This window comes from Rana temporaria, chromosome 7 (genome assembly GCF_905171775.1).
Source record: "Rana temporaria chromosome 7, aRanTem1.1, whole genome shotgun sequence".
Lineage (NCBI taxonomy): Eukaryota > Metazoa > Chordata > Amphibia > Anura > Ranidae > Rana > Rana temporaria.
The window spans coordinates 98,514,658-98,531,856 of NC_053495.1; the positions used below are offsets into that span (position 1 = coordinate 98,514,658).

General features: G+C 43.9%; 1 protein-coding gene across 2 annotated transcripts in view; it reads left to right on the plus strand.

Annotated features, from left to right (window-relative positions):
- The window catches only part of DDR2 (discoidin domain receptor tyrosine kinase 2), a 211,208-nt gene that overhangs the window by 170,977 nt on the left and 23,032 nt on the right, over positions 1 to 17,199 (plus strand). Inside the window, exons 9-11 of one of the 2 annotated variants that reach the window (XM_040359729.1) lie at positions 10,475 to 10,537; positions 15,455 to 15,585; positions 16,702 to 16,900. In XM_040359729.1, the coding sequence (XP_040215663.1) occupies positions 10,475 to 10,537; positions 15,455 to 15,585; positions 16,702 to 16,900 (393 nt within the window). The remainder of the gene's footprint in view (positions 1 to 10,474; positions 10,538 to 15,454; positions 15,586 to 16,701; positions 16,901 to 17,199) is intronic. The other variant, XM_040359730.1, reaches the window with a different exon arrangement.

Consider the following 17,199-nt stretch of genomic DNA (forward strand, 5'->3'; position numbering starts at 1 on the left):
CAATCCCCACAGTTCTCTCAACAACAAGTATACAATGATTGTTATACGGTTCAGTCAAAGCCAGCCGGCCTTGACGTCTCATCAGGGGTGGTATCCTTGGAGTCCACCCATCTCCCCCATACATTACAGAATTTTTTCTTACTCCCTCTTGCTTCATAAGTCATTTTATACATCGTGACATTTGTGTTTACCAGCCCCTTCCAAGCAGATAGAGTAAGACCTTCCCTCTTCACCCAGTTTAGGACTATGAGTTTTCTGACATAGTAAAAGAGCAACCTCAAAAATATTCGCATATTATTACTCATAACTTCATCTTCTATAATGCCTAAAAGGCACAAAAGTGGACTACATATATTTGGGAGATCGAAAGTATCTGCAATAAACTGTGTAACCTGTGACCATAACGGGCGGATCCTGTCACACTCCCACACCATATGAATAAAGGTGCCTTCTGCCACCAGACACTTATGACAAACAGGGTCCTCTCTTCTGCCCATTCTATATAATCTGTGTGGTGTATAGTACATTTGGTGCAGGTACCTCAGTTGTATTAGTTTGTCCCTAGCGGAAATCACCGTAGGGAGATAGGATAGTAGTACCTCCTCCCAGTGGGAATCAGTCAGTTCAGGAATTATAGCCGTCCATCTAAGTTTCGCTTTTTCCTCCCTTGGTTGTGTCTTTCCCATTAGTACCGCATAATAAGTAGAGATCAGTTTAGTGTGTTCAGGTTTCAGCAGCAAGGACTCCAGCTTAGTGTTTCCCAGGGCGACGGGTCCCATGCCAAACTGAGCGCGAACAGCGTGCCTCAGTCTGGTGTAATGAAACAGCCAAGCTGCAGGCACCCCCAGCTCTCCCCTTATATGTGTGAATGTCTTAAATTCCCCCCGATCAAAGATTTGATGGAGATATACTAGGCCAAATTTGGCCCATCTATGCCCATCCTCCAGCAGGCGAAGTTCCGCCAATCTGGGGTTGAACCACAGAGGGGCATTGGGGGACAGGTGTAGGGGATTATCCTGGACATGCTTCATACAGATCTCAAGCACCCTCCTGGCTGGTCGGAGGATCGCCATTCCACCCTCCGTCGGAGCTTCCCCCCTATAGAAGAAATTTAAAAGTGTCTCATAAGAGGTCACCGCAGCTGCCTCCACCGCAACCGCGGCGTTGTTCAGCTGAGGAAACATTCGCCAGTGTGCCTGAACTAGCTGCGACGCCAAGTAGTACAGGCGGAGGTCGGGGATGGCCAGACCTCCCCTCCCTACTGGTAGCTGTAACACAGCCAGTGCCACCCGAACCGCTCCATTTCCCCATAAAAAGGAAGACAGCAGGGAGTCAATGTATCTAAAGGTCTTCCTGGGGATGTACAGGGGGGCATTAGAAAGTATGTACAAAAACTTTGGGAGGTATATCATTTTAAACAGGTTGGCCCTCCCTAACAGCGTGAGCGGAAGGTCCTTCCACTTCTGTATCCTGTCCCTGAAGTCTCTAATTACCGGCCATAAATTTGTCTCAGAGAATCTATCCATAGGTAGCTCTATATTTATTCCTAGATATTTAAAACGGGTTGTCACCCTAAGCGGGTATTGAAGGGGGGTGGTCAGGGTCGGCTGTGGATCTAGAGGGAAAAGCGTCGATTTGGACCAATTGATCCGGAATCCGGAGAAATCCCCGAATTCCTGTATCAAGGAGAAAGCAGCCGTCAGAGACCCATCCGGGTCTCCCAGATACAGGAGCATGTCATCAGCATATAATGATACGCGTTCCTCCAAGTCCCCGACTAACAGTCCTTTGATGTCAGCCTGATTTCTAAGCTTAACCGCCAGGGGTTCTATGGCCAAGGCAAATAAAAGTGGTGACAGGGGGCAACCCTGTCTCGTTCCCCTGCCAATGTTGAATGATTGCGAGATAAGTCCATTGACCCTAACACTTGCTTTCGGTTCCCTATAGAGCAACCTAACCCAGCCCACGAAACGAGGCCCAAGGCCCAGCTTCAGAAGTAAGGCAAAGAGGTAGTTCCATTCGACAGAGTCGAATGCTTTTTTTGTGTCGAGTGAGGCCACCACCCTCTTACCACAATTAGCATGAGGCATTTGCAGATTGACATGTAGCCTCCTCAAATTCATTTGAGTGCATCTCCCCGGTATAAACCCGGTTTGATCCGAATGAATTAGCTTAAGTATCACCGATTGCAGCCTACCTGCCAGAATTTTGGCCAATATCTTGACATCAGTGTTGATCAACGAGATCGGCCTGTATGACTCGCATTCCAGAGGATCCTTACCGGGCTTTGGTATCACCACTATCAAAGCCTCTCGCATGGATTCCGGTAGTATACCTTCCTTTTCTGCAGTGATAAACACCTTCTGAAGACGGGGAGTCAAGCTCTCTCTATGCAGCTTGTACCACTCCGCCGGGAAGCCGTCCAAACCGGGCGATTTTCCCTGTTTAAAGGAAGCAATTGCAGCAGCTATTTCCTCAGATGTGATGGGCTGGTCAAGAGTATTCCTGTCCCCCTCCGTCAGGGATGGTAAAGTCATACCCTCCAGATAGGAAGCTAATTCCTGATCCGAACAGCAGGACTGGGATCGGTACAGAGTATCGTAAAAGTGCAGGAATGTGTCAAGAACACCTTGGGAGTCGCTCACTACATCACCATCAGGGTTCTTAATCTGCAGAACTGAAGTAGGTGTATACAGGGGCTTTGCCAGAAAAGCTAAAAGTCTGCCGCTCTTGTCACCAAACTCAAAAATAGACCTGGCCTGTCGTAACTGTAGTTTCATAGTCTGGTCAGTCAGCAGCAGCCTATATTTTCTTGTCAGGTCCTGCCATGAGCTGTAGGCGGTCTGGGATGGGGTCTGTATGTAACGATGCTCAGCAGCCACGGCAGCCTGCTCGGCTAGCTGAACATCTGAGTTTAGTGCCTTTGCAAATTCCCGTGTCTCCCTGGCAAACACTCCCCTCAAAGTGGCTTTAAAAGCATCCCATTGAGTGGACACCGAGGTGCCCAAAGCATTCTCAGTCCAATATTGCTCCATGGCTAGTTTGCATTTTATCGTCACATACTCCTCCTCTAACCATTGCGTCTTCATACGCCACATCCGTCTCCCGCTGGGCACATCTAAAGTCAATGTGACCTCCATGGGGGAGTGATCAGAAAGAGCTCTGGGGAGGTATCTAATCTCAGAAACGATGGAGAGAGCATCAACCGAGGACAGTACCATGTCTATCCTGGAGAGTGTCCGATGCGTCCCCGAGTGGCATGAATATGCCCTGACCCCAGGGTTACGACAGCGCCACACATCCCTGAGGGCATAGCTGTCCAACCAGGAGGAAAGAGTAGGGCGAGGGCCAGCCACACACCCATGCCTGTCGAGTGACGCATCCGACACCACATTAAAATCACCCAGCAGGAGCAGCGGACCCTGTGCCACCTGTACTGCAGCACTAAGGACCTCTTCCAGGACCTGGAAAGAGAAAGGAGGGGGGATATACACACATACCAATGTCAAACACACCCCAAATATCTGACATACTAGGATAGCATATCTTCCCTTCGGATCAGTTTTTACCTGCAACACATGCGCAGCTGCCCTCTTAGTGATTAAAATGGCCACCCCTCTAGAATAGGTGGAGTACTCAGCGTGTATAACCCTCATAATATTAGCCTTTTTCAACGCTAGAACCTTAGAGCCTTGAAGATGCGTCTCCTGTAGCATGATAATATGGGGTTTATACCTTTTTACAAAGTCAAATACAAGGGAGCGCTTTATCTTCGAGTTCAGACCCCGTACATTCCAGGACAGTATATTTATCTTACCCGCCATTCAGTGAGTAGACACATCAGTGATATGTGTTGAGGAACTCCCTGGTCCATCAAAGTAGAACCAGTACTTGTAACCTGTGGGGATCGATAAAGAGAGAGACAGCAGCACACGGCACCAACCAACATAAAGTGAACAGTTCCCCACCCCCCACCCCGCACACAGCCCCAACATGCCTTGTGCCTATATCCCATAACCACAAAAAAACAGAATTACTCCAGGGGGTTATGAGGTGACAGGTTTTATTTTAAAAGGTCACAATAAATGACAAAAGATAAAAATGAAGGTGATCACATGAATAAAAGCAGTATGGGGTGCTATAATGCAAAACCAGATGCGTTTCAGCTCAAACAGCCATCAACAGGGCCCCTGTTGATGGCTGTTTGAGCCGAAATGCGTCAGATTTTGCATCCTAAGGATTGAGAAACGCACCATCATTCGGGAAATCCTGGTTGCAGCGACCAAGGTCCTGAGAGACAAACAAGTGCTTTAGACTCACTGCTGTAAAGCAGCTGTAGTCCACCATACATGTAAGAGTACCCCACCTTACATGTTAGATGCTTTAACCACTTAACCCCCGGACCATATTGCTGCCCAAAGACCAGAGCACTTTTTGCGATTCGGCACTGCGTCGCTTTAATTGACAATTGCACGGTCGTGCGATGTGGCTCCCAAACAAAATTGGCGTCCTTTTTTTCCCACAAATAGAGCTTTCTTTTGGTGGTATTTGATCACCTCTGCGGTTTTTAGTTTTTGCGCTATAAACAAAAATAGAGCGACAATTTCGAAAAAAAATAATATTTTTTACTTTTTGCTGTAATAAATATCCCCCCAAAAATATATAAAAAAAAAAAAAAATTCCTCAGTTTAGGCCGATACGTATTCTTCTACATATTTTTCAAAAAAAAAACCCCGCAATAAGCGTTTATTGATTGATTTGCGCAAATGTTATAGCGTTTACAAAATAGGGGGTATTTTTATGGCATTTTTATTAATATTTTTTTTTACTAGTAATGACGGCGATCAGCGTTGTTTTTTTTTCGGTACTGCGACATTATGGCGGAAAACTTCGGACACTTTTGACACATTTTTGGGACCATTGGCATTTTTATAGCGATCAGTGCTATAAAAATGCATTGGATTACTATAGAAATGCCACTGGCAGTGAAGGGGTTAACACTAGGGGGCGGGGAAGGGGTTATGTATGGTCCCTGGGTGTGTTCTAACTGTAGGGGGGGTGGCCTCACTAGGGGAAATCACTGATCTTCTGTTCATACATTGTATGTACAGAAGATCAGCATTTCCCCCACTGACAGGACACGCACAGGCTTACCATTGCCATGAATGCAGCCTCACACGTGCCATAAATGCAGCCTCACATGTGCCATAAATGCAGCCTCACATGTGCCATCAGTGCAGCCTCACACGTGCAATCAGTGCAGCCTCACACGTGCCATCAGTGCAGCCTCACACGTGCCATCAGTGCAGCCTCACACGTGCCATCAGTGCAGCCTCACACGTGCCATCAGTGCAGCCTCACATGTGCCCTCAGTGCAGCCTGATCAATGCCCATCTGCAGCCTCGGAGGGCAGAGGGAGGGGGCAAGACCAGTGCCGACAGATTACAAACAGGAGAATCTCTTGTTTACTCTATGGCCTCTTTAATACAAAGTCCCGCCTCCTATGATAGACAGAACAGTCGTCCAATGGCATCCCAGGAGACGGGACTTCCAATACAGACACTGCTGAGTAAACGGGAGATTCTCTTCATGTAATCTGACGGCGCTCGTCCTGCCCCCTCCCTGTTCCCTCCAAGGCAACGCCGATAAATACGGTGTATATCTTTTGTGGCCCTGGGGGCCACAAACAATATATATCCGAAACCCCAGGGGGGCCGGGCTTTGGACATGCCTGGGGTAGATGGTGTAACGGTCACCACCGTTTACGACCTTCTATCCCAGTCACGACAGCTTATCGACACTCCAACCGACAGGACACGATCCCATTTCACAGCTTGACACCTCTGAGCATCAATAGGTTGTAGACAGTGTTATAACACGTAAGCAGTATTTAGTATGCATAATTAGAGTTCTGGGAGCAGACCTGGGATTAACACCTGTCCGTTACAACACCTTTACACAAGGACAATGGAATGTCTTCCAAGCCCTGATGCAATTAGCATGTCACTAGAAATGAGTCACTATTGACTGGTTGGGCCAACATCTTGCAATCTCTCAAGATCCTGCAATATGAACTATTATTGATGTCCTATCTCATGTAATACATGAATTATGATTCCCTTGCCACCCCATGCCCAAAAGGCACAGGGTGGACTCAGACCCAAGAGTTATCAGTGACGCTGACACAGGAGTATCCCCCATCCTCACAAAGTCTCTGGATGTCCCGGGTCATTCCGTTACAGATGGTATCCCTACTTATTCACCACCAAAAAAAGTGTAGTGTAAAAAAAACACAGGAATTTTTTTTCCCCCAGTGTAGATCCATCGGCAATCATAATGAACGCCAAGGTCCTGAGAGACAAACAAGTGCTTTAGACTCACTGCTGTAAAGCAGCTGTAGTCCACCATACATGTAAGAGTACCCCACCTTACATGTTAGATGCTTTAACCACTTAACCCCCGGACCATATTGCTGCCCAAAGACCAGAGCACTTTTTGCGATTCGGCACTGCGTCGCTTTAATTGACAATTGCACGGTCGTGCGATGTGGCTCCCAAACAAAATTGGCGTCCTTTTTTCCCCACAAATAGAGCTTTCTTTTGGTGGTATTTGATCACCTCTGCGGTTTTTAGTTTTTGCGCTATAAACAAAAATAGAGCGACAATTTCGAAAAAAAATAATATTTTTTACTTTTTGCTGTAATAAATATCCCCCCAAAAATATATAAAAAAAAAAAAATGTCCTCAGTTTAGGCCGATACGTATTCTTCTACATATTTTTCAAAAAAAAACCCCGCAATAAGCGTTTATTGATTGATTTGCGCAAATGTTATAGCGTTTACAAAATAGGGGGTATTTTTATGGCATTTTTATTAATATTTTTTTTTACTAGTAATGACGGCGATCAGCGTTGTTTTTTTTCCGGTACTGCGACATTATGGCGGAAAACTTCGGACACTTTTGACACATTTTTGGGACCATTGGCATTTTTATAGCGATCAGTGCTATAAAAATGCATTGGATTACTATAGAAATGCCACTGGCAGTGAAGGGGTTAACACTAGTGGGCGGGGAAGGGGTTATGTATGGTCCCTGGGTGTGTTCTAACTGTAGGGGGGGGGTGGCCTCACTAGGGGAAATCACTGATCTTCTGTTCATACATTGTATGTACAGAAGATCAGCATTTCCCCCACTGACAGGACACGCACAGGCTTACCATTGCCATGAATGCAGCCTCACACGTGCCATAAATGCAGCCTCACATGTGCCATAAATGCAGCCTCACATGTGCCATCAGTGCAGCCTCACACGTGCAATCAGTGCAGCCTCACACGTGCCATCAGTGCAGCCTCACACGTGCCATCAGTGCAGCCTCACACGTGCCATCAGTGCAGCCTCACACGTGCCATCAGTGCAGCCTCACATGTGCCCTCAGTGCAGCCTGATCAATGCCCATCTGCAGCCTCGGAGGGCAGAGGGAGGGGGCAAGACCAGTGCCGACAGATTACAAACAGGAGAATCTCTTGTTTACTCTATGGCCTCTTTAATACAAAGTCCCGCCTCCTATGATAGACAGAACAGTCGTCCAATGGCATCCCAGGAGACGGGACTTCCAATACAGACACTGCTGAGTAAACGGGAGATTCTCTTCATGTAATCTGACGGCGCTCGTCCTGCCCCCTCCCTGTTCCCTCCAAGGCAACGCCGATAAATACGGTGTATATCTTTTGTGGCCCTGGGGGCCACAAACAATATATATCCGAAACCCCAGGGGGGCCGGGCTTTGGACATGCCTGGGGTAGATGGTGTAATGGTCACCACCGTTTACGACCTTCTATCCCAGTCACGACAGCTTATCGACACTCCAACCGACAGGACACGATCCCATTTCACAGCTTGACACCTCTGAGCATCAATAGGTTGTAGACAGTGTTATAACACGTAAGCAGTATTTAGTATGCATAATTAGAGTTCTGGGAGCAGACCTGGGATTAACACCTGTCCGTTACAACACCTTTACACAAGGACAATGGAATGTCTTCCAAGCCCTGATGCAATTAGCATGTCACTAGAAATGAGTCACTATTGACTGGTTGGGCCAACATCTTGCAATCTCTCAAGATCCTGCAATATGAACTATTATTGATGTCCTATCTCATGTAATACATGAATTATGATTCCCTTGCCACCCCATGCCCAAAAGGCACAGGGTGGACTCAGACCCAAGAGTTATCAGTGACGCTGACACAGGAGTATCCCCCATCCTCACAAAGTCTCTGGATGTCCCGGGTCATTCCGTTACAGATGGTATCCCTACTTATTCACCACCAAAAAAAGTGTAGTGTAAAAAAAACACAGGAAATTTTTTTCCCCCAGTGTAGATCCATCGGCAATCATAATGAACGCCATCCGCCGGCCCGGAAAAAAAAAGTTTGTACCTGATGAAGGTTGCCTTACTTTGACAACTCCGTCACCTCCCGCCGATAAATAAACTAAGTGGCAGGGTCACCTGACATCCCCAGGTGGCCCCACCCCTTTTGACATCAACAGCTGGGGGGCATGCTGGGCAGGTGACATCACAAGTGACATCACTGGGTGGCCCCATTCCATCATTTATTTAGCGGCGGGAGGCGGCGGAGATGTCAGACGATAGCAGTCTTTCTCTTTTCTTTTTTTTGGTTAGTGCCTGCCGTTCATCATAACTGCTGGTGGATCTACACCAGTTTAAATAAACTGTCTGTGCATTATTTTGTTTACTTTTTGCCACTTTTTTGGTGAATGAGTGGGGGCAAAATGTACTTCATATTATTCACATGGGGGGCAGGATCTGGGGGCCCCTTTGTTAAAGGGGGCTTCCAGATTCTGATAAGTCATCCCCGCACCCCCACAACCAATAGGCCAGGGTTGTGGGTAAGAGGCCCTTGTCCCCATCAACATAGGGACAAGGTGGTTTGGGGTGGGGGGCAGAGCCACCCCTGCCTCAAACACCCCCCCCCCCATGTTGAGGGCATGTGGCCTGGTATGGTTTAGGAAGGCAAGAAGTGTTGCCATGCTAACCCAACCTGTAAATAATATTTGAATAACCTAGATGTAGTATTGATCAATAAGATACACAATGAAGTAGGTATCATCAAAAAGTATGAGTGAACCGATCATATTAAAATACAGAAACATATTGTGCAGAATTTCAAATATAAAGTCCAATAAAAAGTCCAATATTGAAGGAAAGACAGCAAACGTAACTCTTGAGTAAATGAGTTACATCAACAAAAAATTCCTCCACCAAAAAGTGTTATCACCTTAAGGAATGCTCGCTTACCAAATAGCAAGCAAGATAAGCTTGCGGCTGAAAATCTCAGGGAGGAGTTGACGTGCTGACGTCATCGCGTTTGAAGTCAGAGCAGACAAGCGGACGCCAGCTGGCTGGCTAATTGATACTATTTTGCTGTATTATCTTCGTATAGATCTAAGTGTTTTTAACCTTATTAAACCGTTCTTACTTATTGGATTTAGACTATGGTGAGCCTCTTTCATTTTCGGTAAACCACCGTTTTTCCTGCATGATACTTGATTAATACAAGTATCCAGTCTTCCATCAATTGCTCCTGTGAAGTTGTCGCTACCACGAGTACCTGGTTAAATGCCCTGGCAGCCGCAAGCTTATCTCGCTTGCTATTTGGTAAGCGAGCATTCCTTAAGGTGATAACACTTTTTGGTGGTGGAATTTTTTGTTGATGTCACTCATTTACTCAAGAGTTACTTTTGCTGTCTTTCCTTCAATATTGGACTTTTTATTGGACTTCATATTTGAAATTCTGCACAATATGTTTTAGTATTTTCATATGATTGGTTCACTCATACTTTTTGATGATACCTCCTTCATTGTGTATCTTATTGATCATTACTACATGTGGGTTTTTCTAATATTATTTACAGGTTGGGTTAGGGTGGCTACCCTTATTGCCATTGTTTATTAGTGTGTATTTTCACTTTCTAGCTGCTGCATAGTTTAGGTGTTTTTATGTTTGTTAGCGCTGTATTTTTCCTTTATATGGTTTAGGAAGGGGGTGCTCTCTTGCCCCCCCCCCTTTCCTGGCCTGCCAAGCTGCATGCTCAGGTCTGGTATGGATTTAGGGGGGACCACACTACATTTATTTTTTTACCTTTTGGCATGGGGTTCCCCTTAGAATCAATACCAGACCCCAAGGGCTCGCTGACAGCTGATGACTCATCCGTTGTTAAGGACCAGCCCACTGGACAACCAGCTATTTACTGATTGCTAAGGACACCGGCTGCCCCGCTACTTAACTCTAACATTACTAAACATAGCTTAAAAGCAGTTTTTAGCTTTCTAGTGTGCATAAAACCTAATAGTGGTTGATTCTTGCCTTAACCACTTTAGAAAGAATATTAGTTTTTTGTGTGTACATGTGTATATACCGGTAGGGATCAATATATTTCCTCTGTTTTTATAGATGCTACTATGTACAACAATTCACTGGGTCCCCCACGGCCTGCTGGTGTTCCTACCACTTATGGTATGTAAATACATTTTTAATTTGTTTGTTAACATTGGTTATGGATTACATATTTTTCTTCAAAGATTTTTAATTATGATTCATCCAATATTGGGATGTAATCTAGAATTCCAGGTAAAGCATAAAAAGCTTATTATTGGTGTATTAATAGGCATTCTATACAAACAGACAAACAGCCCTCTGAAACGTCCCTGTGCTTGTGCCATTTCCACTAACCAATCAGCATAATTATTGTGGGCCAGATTCTCGTAGGAGCGCGTATCTTTGCGGCGGCGTAACGTATCCGATTTACATTACGCCGCCGCAACTAAGTTGCGGCGGCGTAGCGTAAATCGGCCGGCGTAAGCCCGCCTAATTCAAATGTGGGACAGGGGGGCGTGTTTTATGTTAATCTTCTGTGACCCGACGTGATTGATGTTTTTCACGAACGGCGCATGCGCCATCCGTGGAAATCTCCCAGTGTGCATTGCTTCTAATACGCCGCAAGGCTGTAAATTATATCCAGCCCCATTCACGGACGAGTTACGCAAACAACGCCAAATTTTCAAATTTCATCGTGGGAACGACGGCCATACTTAACATTGGTGCGCCGCACTTACGCCACCATATAGCAGGGGTAACTACACGCTGGGAAAAGCCTAACGTAAACGGCTCAAATTTACTGTGTCGGTCGGGCGTACATTCGGGAATTCGCGTATCTTGCTGATTTACATATTTCGACGTGTAAATCAGCATACACGCTCCTAGCGGTCAGCTTAAAAATGCAGTTACGATCCGACGGCGTAAGAGACTTACGCCTGTCGGATCTAACAGATATCTATGCGTAACTGATTCTAAGAATCAGGCGCACAGATACGACCGGCCGGACGCGGAGATACGACGGCGTATCTGGAGATACGCCGTCGTATCTCTTCTAAGAATCTGGCCCTAATTGTTTATAATTTTGGATACAATATTCCCCTTGCAAAGCTAGGATTTCCAGCAGTCTTTTGTCAGTATGTGTTGGAGAGCTGACAGTCTGTGATCAGGTTATCAGGGAGCGATAGATGTACTATACAGTGCCATATGCATTGCTATAAAGTACTTTGCTGTATTGTGCTACCAAAACTGTCAATTGCGGTGTGGGGTACTACATAATAATGTGTTCACACTACATCGGATCCCAACATCTCCCTTTCACATGTCATTTTTGCACACATATTAAAAACGAATTTTAGACCTGACGATTAGTTAAAACCCTCAAACAGTGTGAACGTTGAGAAAGCAGAGACTTTGGAGAATGTAATGGTGGTAGTTCAAATTTTTTATGCCAGAAGCATGCACAAGTTTCCTAAAAAAAAACATAAATTTACCTTTAATGCACACATACCATATGACTAAATTTTTTTGCAAAATATAAAAGATTAGGTTTTGCCTAGTGTAACAGCACCCTAAGTATGAAAGCTGTTAAAGCCATTTAGGACATGCCATTTCCAAACACAAGGCAGCTACAGACACTCCAGTCAGGCGAACAAGACCCATAAGAATAATTCTCCCCCAATAACGAGACTAAGCTCTGTCTTGAGGTTCAAGCAGGACTGACAATCTTTATTAAAAAAAAAACACAAGTTTCATACACAGTCAAAAGAGGAGGTGCATCATATTACTCTGGAAATACACCTGTGACCAGACCTAATTAACATGCTAATTACCTAATTCCTTTTAGCAGCCTGGCTGTCTCCTGAACTTTAATACACATTATCACAGGAATCCTTTCCTACAATACAGGGTCAATAAGCCCAAGCCCCCATGAAAGGATCCTTAGAAGTCTGGATTCATTAACATTACAACAGACAACAGACAGGTGTCTAGGGGTAATGACATTAACATCGTTAAGCAATAGACGTTCGGCCTGTTACATTGAGCTCTGCAGTCTCTGCCTGCAGTGTCCAAACACAAGAACAAATAGGGTACTGGATTCAGATTTTCTAAAGATCATTGAAATTGTCACTGGGCACCAGTTTGGCAGCACCCCACAAAATGGTGACTATCCTTATTAACAGGGAAAGAACCCAGAGTTGAGAATCCAAAAACATACAGTCCAAAGAGAGAACCAAACAAATGTCCAAAAGTCCAAGGTTTTTAATAATAAAATTGATTTATAGCATGAAAAAGCCAAATTGTTTTAGGGGCCAAACACACTCCCCCTCCATCAGAACTTAAGAATGTTGACTGAGCTTAACCACTTCAAGATCGGACACTTTCAACCCCGTTCCTGCCCAGGCCATTTTCCAGTTTTCAGCACAGTGATATAAAAGAAAAAAGACCAACAAAAAAATAATGTTTTCTTAGTTTCTGTAACTGAGGCCAAAATGTATTCTGCTACATTCCTTTGGTAAAAGTAAGACAAATCAGTATATCAATTTTAGTCTGTGTAAAAGAGTCTACAAACTATCGTATATATACGAGGGAGTGCTGATAATTATTGAGCTTTACCCAGAAAAAAAAGTTAGGAAGCTGTACTGTCACACTAATCTACATATTCCCTGAGGAAGTGAATGCACTTCTGACATCTGTCCTGCAGCTTCTTAAGTCCCAGCAAATAAAATTATTTTGACTGCTGGTGTAACCACTCATTTTTGGAAAATGCAAAAAGAAAATGAAAATATTTTATTTTTTTTACACAAAGTTGTCAATGGATAAGATATTTTTATCACACAGTATAGGCATACTTAAAAATAACACCCCAAAACATATTCTAATACTCCTCCCAAGCATGGCGATGCCACATGTGTGAGAGTTTTATACAGCCTAACCCTATAGAGGGGTCCAAAATACAAGGAGCACCTCTAGGCTTTCTTGGGCCATAAATTGCATATACTTTTCTGACTACCTCTCACTTGTTTGGAGGTCCTGGAACTTTAGGACACTAGAAACACCCATAATGTGTTTTTGGATAGGAAACAATCTTTTAAAGACTTAATTTTATTTTTATTTTTTGCAACAATTTTTTTTTTAAATGCTAAAAGTTGTATACAAGGAGGCTCCCAGCGGGCCATCTATGTTTAGTGCCTGGGCAGGAGGTAGTTAAACAGGCTTAGTTAAGCAGACACCATATGGATCTCCTATTTGATTTACTACTTGGAATACTTTCAGGGAGGCATGTTAAACCCTGGGCGGTGGCTGTGGGGACCTGCAGGCAGGGGGCTTATTCGAATCTGGAAGATCCGCCTAGATCCACCCCCCATGTGAATGAGTTGGGGGTACATTGTACCCCTATTCATTCACCAAAAAAAGTGTAAAAAAAAAAAGACAAGAGACAGTTTTTGATAATTGTTAAAAAAAAATAAAAAACAATGTTCAATGTCAATCACAACGTCCACAGCATTGCCAGACCCAAAGAAAAAAAGCTCTGCCCACAACAAAGGCTATCCAGATTCAGGTGAACACAATGACAAGGCTCTACCCAGGTCATATGTGGATCAATGTAGCCCAATTGAAGATGCATTCAAACAGCCATAGCCCTTATTGCAAATCCAGATAGCATTAGTGGGACAAACAGCTGTATATATCAGTAATACTTATTAGTCAAGGGCAAAAATCCCTATGAGGCATAAGTGGCCCAGCTGACAAACAGCCTGCATCCTAGTGGGACTCTCTTCTGGTCATTGAGTTTGCTGGAGTTCTTTTGCTTTATACAGTCCTGATCAAAAGTTTAAGACCACTTGAAAAATGGCAAAAAATCATATTTTACATTGTTGGATCTTAACAAGGTTCCAAGTAGAGCTTCAACATGCAACAAGAAGAAATTAGAGTGAGACAAAAAAAAATTTGAGCATTCAATTTAATGAAAACAACGAATAAACTGAAACAGGCTGTTTTTCAGCTGATCAAAAGTTTAGGACCACACCTCCAAAAAAAAACTAAACCCCCCCAAAACAGAAATCCAACTTCCAAACATGAACTCAGTAATGAGTAGCTCCACCATTAAATTTTGTTTCGGCATGCTTGATGCAAGCGTTTCCATGAGGTGAGTGGGAACATTTCTCCAAGTGGTGAAGACAGCCGCACGAAGGCCATCTACTGTCTGGAACTGTTGTCCATTTTTGTAAACTTCCCTTGCCATCCATCCCCAAAGGTTCTCAATTGGATTTAGATCAGGGGAACATGCAGGATGGGCCAAAAGAGTGATGTTATTCTCCTAGAAGAAGTCCCTTGTCCTGCGGGCATTGTGTACTGTAGCGTTGTACTGTTGAAAAACCCAGTCGTTACCACACAGACGAGGGCCCTCAGTCATGAGGAATGCTCTCTGCAACATCTGGACATAGCCAGCGGCCGTTTGACGCCCCTGCACTTCCTGAAGCTCCATTGTTCCACTGAAGGAAAAAAAAAAGCAATTAATCTGGGAAAACTAGATTTGCTTCCTCTCCTGACGATATTTTACTTTTAACCTAAAGCCAGAATATATTTACTTATACGTCTCTTTTTTTCTTTTTGTACTAAAGCTTAAAGGGTCACTAAAGGAATTTTTTTTTTTTAGCTAAATAGCTTCCTTTACCTTACTGCAGTCCTGGGTTCATGTCCTCATTGTTTGTTTTTGCTCTGATGTTGCTGTAATTCTGCTCTGTTCTGGACACTTCCTGGTTGTCTGTTTCCTTTGGACCACAGTACTGGGAGATTCTAGTTTCGTTTTCAAACCCTCACTTCTCTATGGCTCTATACAGCACAGAGGCAGCATAACATGCAAAAACGAAACTGAAACTAAAGGAACATTATATGATTGTTTTTTATCTATTTTTAATCGTTTTAAAAGGAAATCAGTTAACTATTATGTCTCTATACCCTGTAAACAGTCATTTGAGCAAAAAAAAAAATGTTCCTTTACAACTCTTTTAACTTCTATAATACGTTCTTATACAGATATTTACTCTCTTCTAGATCCGACTCTCAAAATAGATGACAGCCACACCCGCCTGCTGATCGGTTGCTTAGTTGCAATTATTTTAATTCTTGTAGCCATTATTGTAATAATCCTATGGAGACAGTTCTGGCAAAAGATGTTGGAAAAGGTTAGCTTATAAACATAATATATCTTTATCTCATTCTCACATATCATTATTTTTTATATAAATGTAACCAAATCATTTATCATAATTTTGATCGTAGCTAATATACTGAATGCATAGCTTCACAAGATAATATTGATCACCTTACTGAATTGTTTATGCTGTGATAATAGGTTTGTTGGTGGGCCTGGAAAAACAGACTAAAGACTTATTCACGTTGTAAAACGTGACTTAAACAATGCATGAGATTTGGCAGTCTGATCATTGATTGGTTGGGCAATGCATATGGCTAACACTAAACAATTTGGTTATTAGGCACACTAACACATTTCTAGATTGTACAAGAAAAGTTTGCATGATTACTATCATTGCGTAATTAGATATCCATTCCTCTAGGTAAGGTAGGCCAATCAGACACATGTAAACTTCTGGCGAATTAGGATTAAAATCTATTGTGTCTGATAATCTGTGTGTGGCCACTTCAACTGCTTACACTGAGGCCTTGTACACACGACCGAACATGTCCGCTGAAACTGGTCCGCCGGACCAGTTTCCGCGGACATGTTCGGTCGTGTGTAGGGCCGACCGGACAGTTTCCCGGCCTAGCGGACAGGTTTCCAGCGGACAAAAGTTTCTTAGCATGCTAAGAAACTTGTCCGTTGGAAGCCTGTCCGTCGGACATGTCCGATGGTCAGTACGACTCATCGGACATGTCCGCTGGCCCGAAATCCCACGCATGCGTCAAAGTGATTAGACGCATGCGTGGAAGCATTGAACTTCCTGGTGCGCGCACGTCGCGGCGTCATCGTCGCCGCCACGTCACCACGTATTCTGTCCGCGGGGAATTTGGTCTGATGGTGTGTACACACATCAGACCAAATGATCCCAGCGGACATGTCCGATGAAAACGGTCCGCGGACCGTTTTCATCGGACATGTTGGGTGGTGTGTACGAGGCCTCACAGACATATTTTTATCCAGTGCAAGTAAGCATGATTGAAAAACCTTGGATATTATGTTTTGTGTATTATTTAATTTTTTAATTTAAATGGAGATTACTTGGAAAGTTGCTTGCTCTACTGGCCCTGGTAATTTTTTTTCTCTTTTTCTCTTTTCCTAGGCATCAAGACGAATGTTGGATGAAGAGCTGACTGTCAGCCTCTCAATTCCAAGTGATTGCAATACTTACAATACAAATCGAAGGCATGAATCTGTGTCAGCTAGTGAACAAGAATCTAATTCCACTTATGACAGGATATTCCCACTCAGCGCAGACTATAAAGAACTCACAGCACAAGCAGTTGTAGAGGAAGAAGCTGGTAAGGAGAGTTTGTTTAGTGCAAACTTTTAAAGTAGGGCTGTATGAACTAAATTAAACTATTTTGTTAAAGATCTTAAATATGAATATAAAGCAATAAAACTGTCTGTAATGTAGTCAGTGGTGTATTTAGGTTTTGTGCTGCCCTAGGTCTGACTAAACTTGTGCACTTTTTTCATGTGGGAGGCTGTTTTTTTTTGTACAGGGGGGCAGATTTTGTGACCCCCCCCCCCCCAGGAAAGTGCCGCCCAAGATACAGCGTTGAATGTATGTTAATTATCTATTAGGAAAATTGTGTAA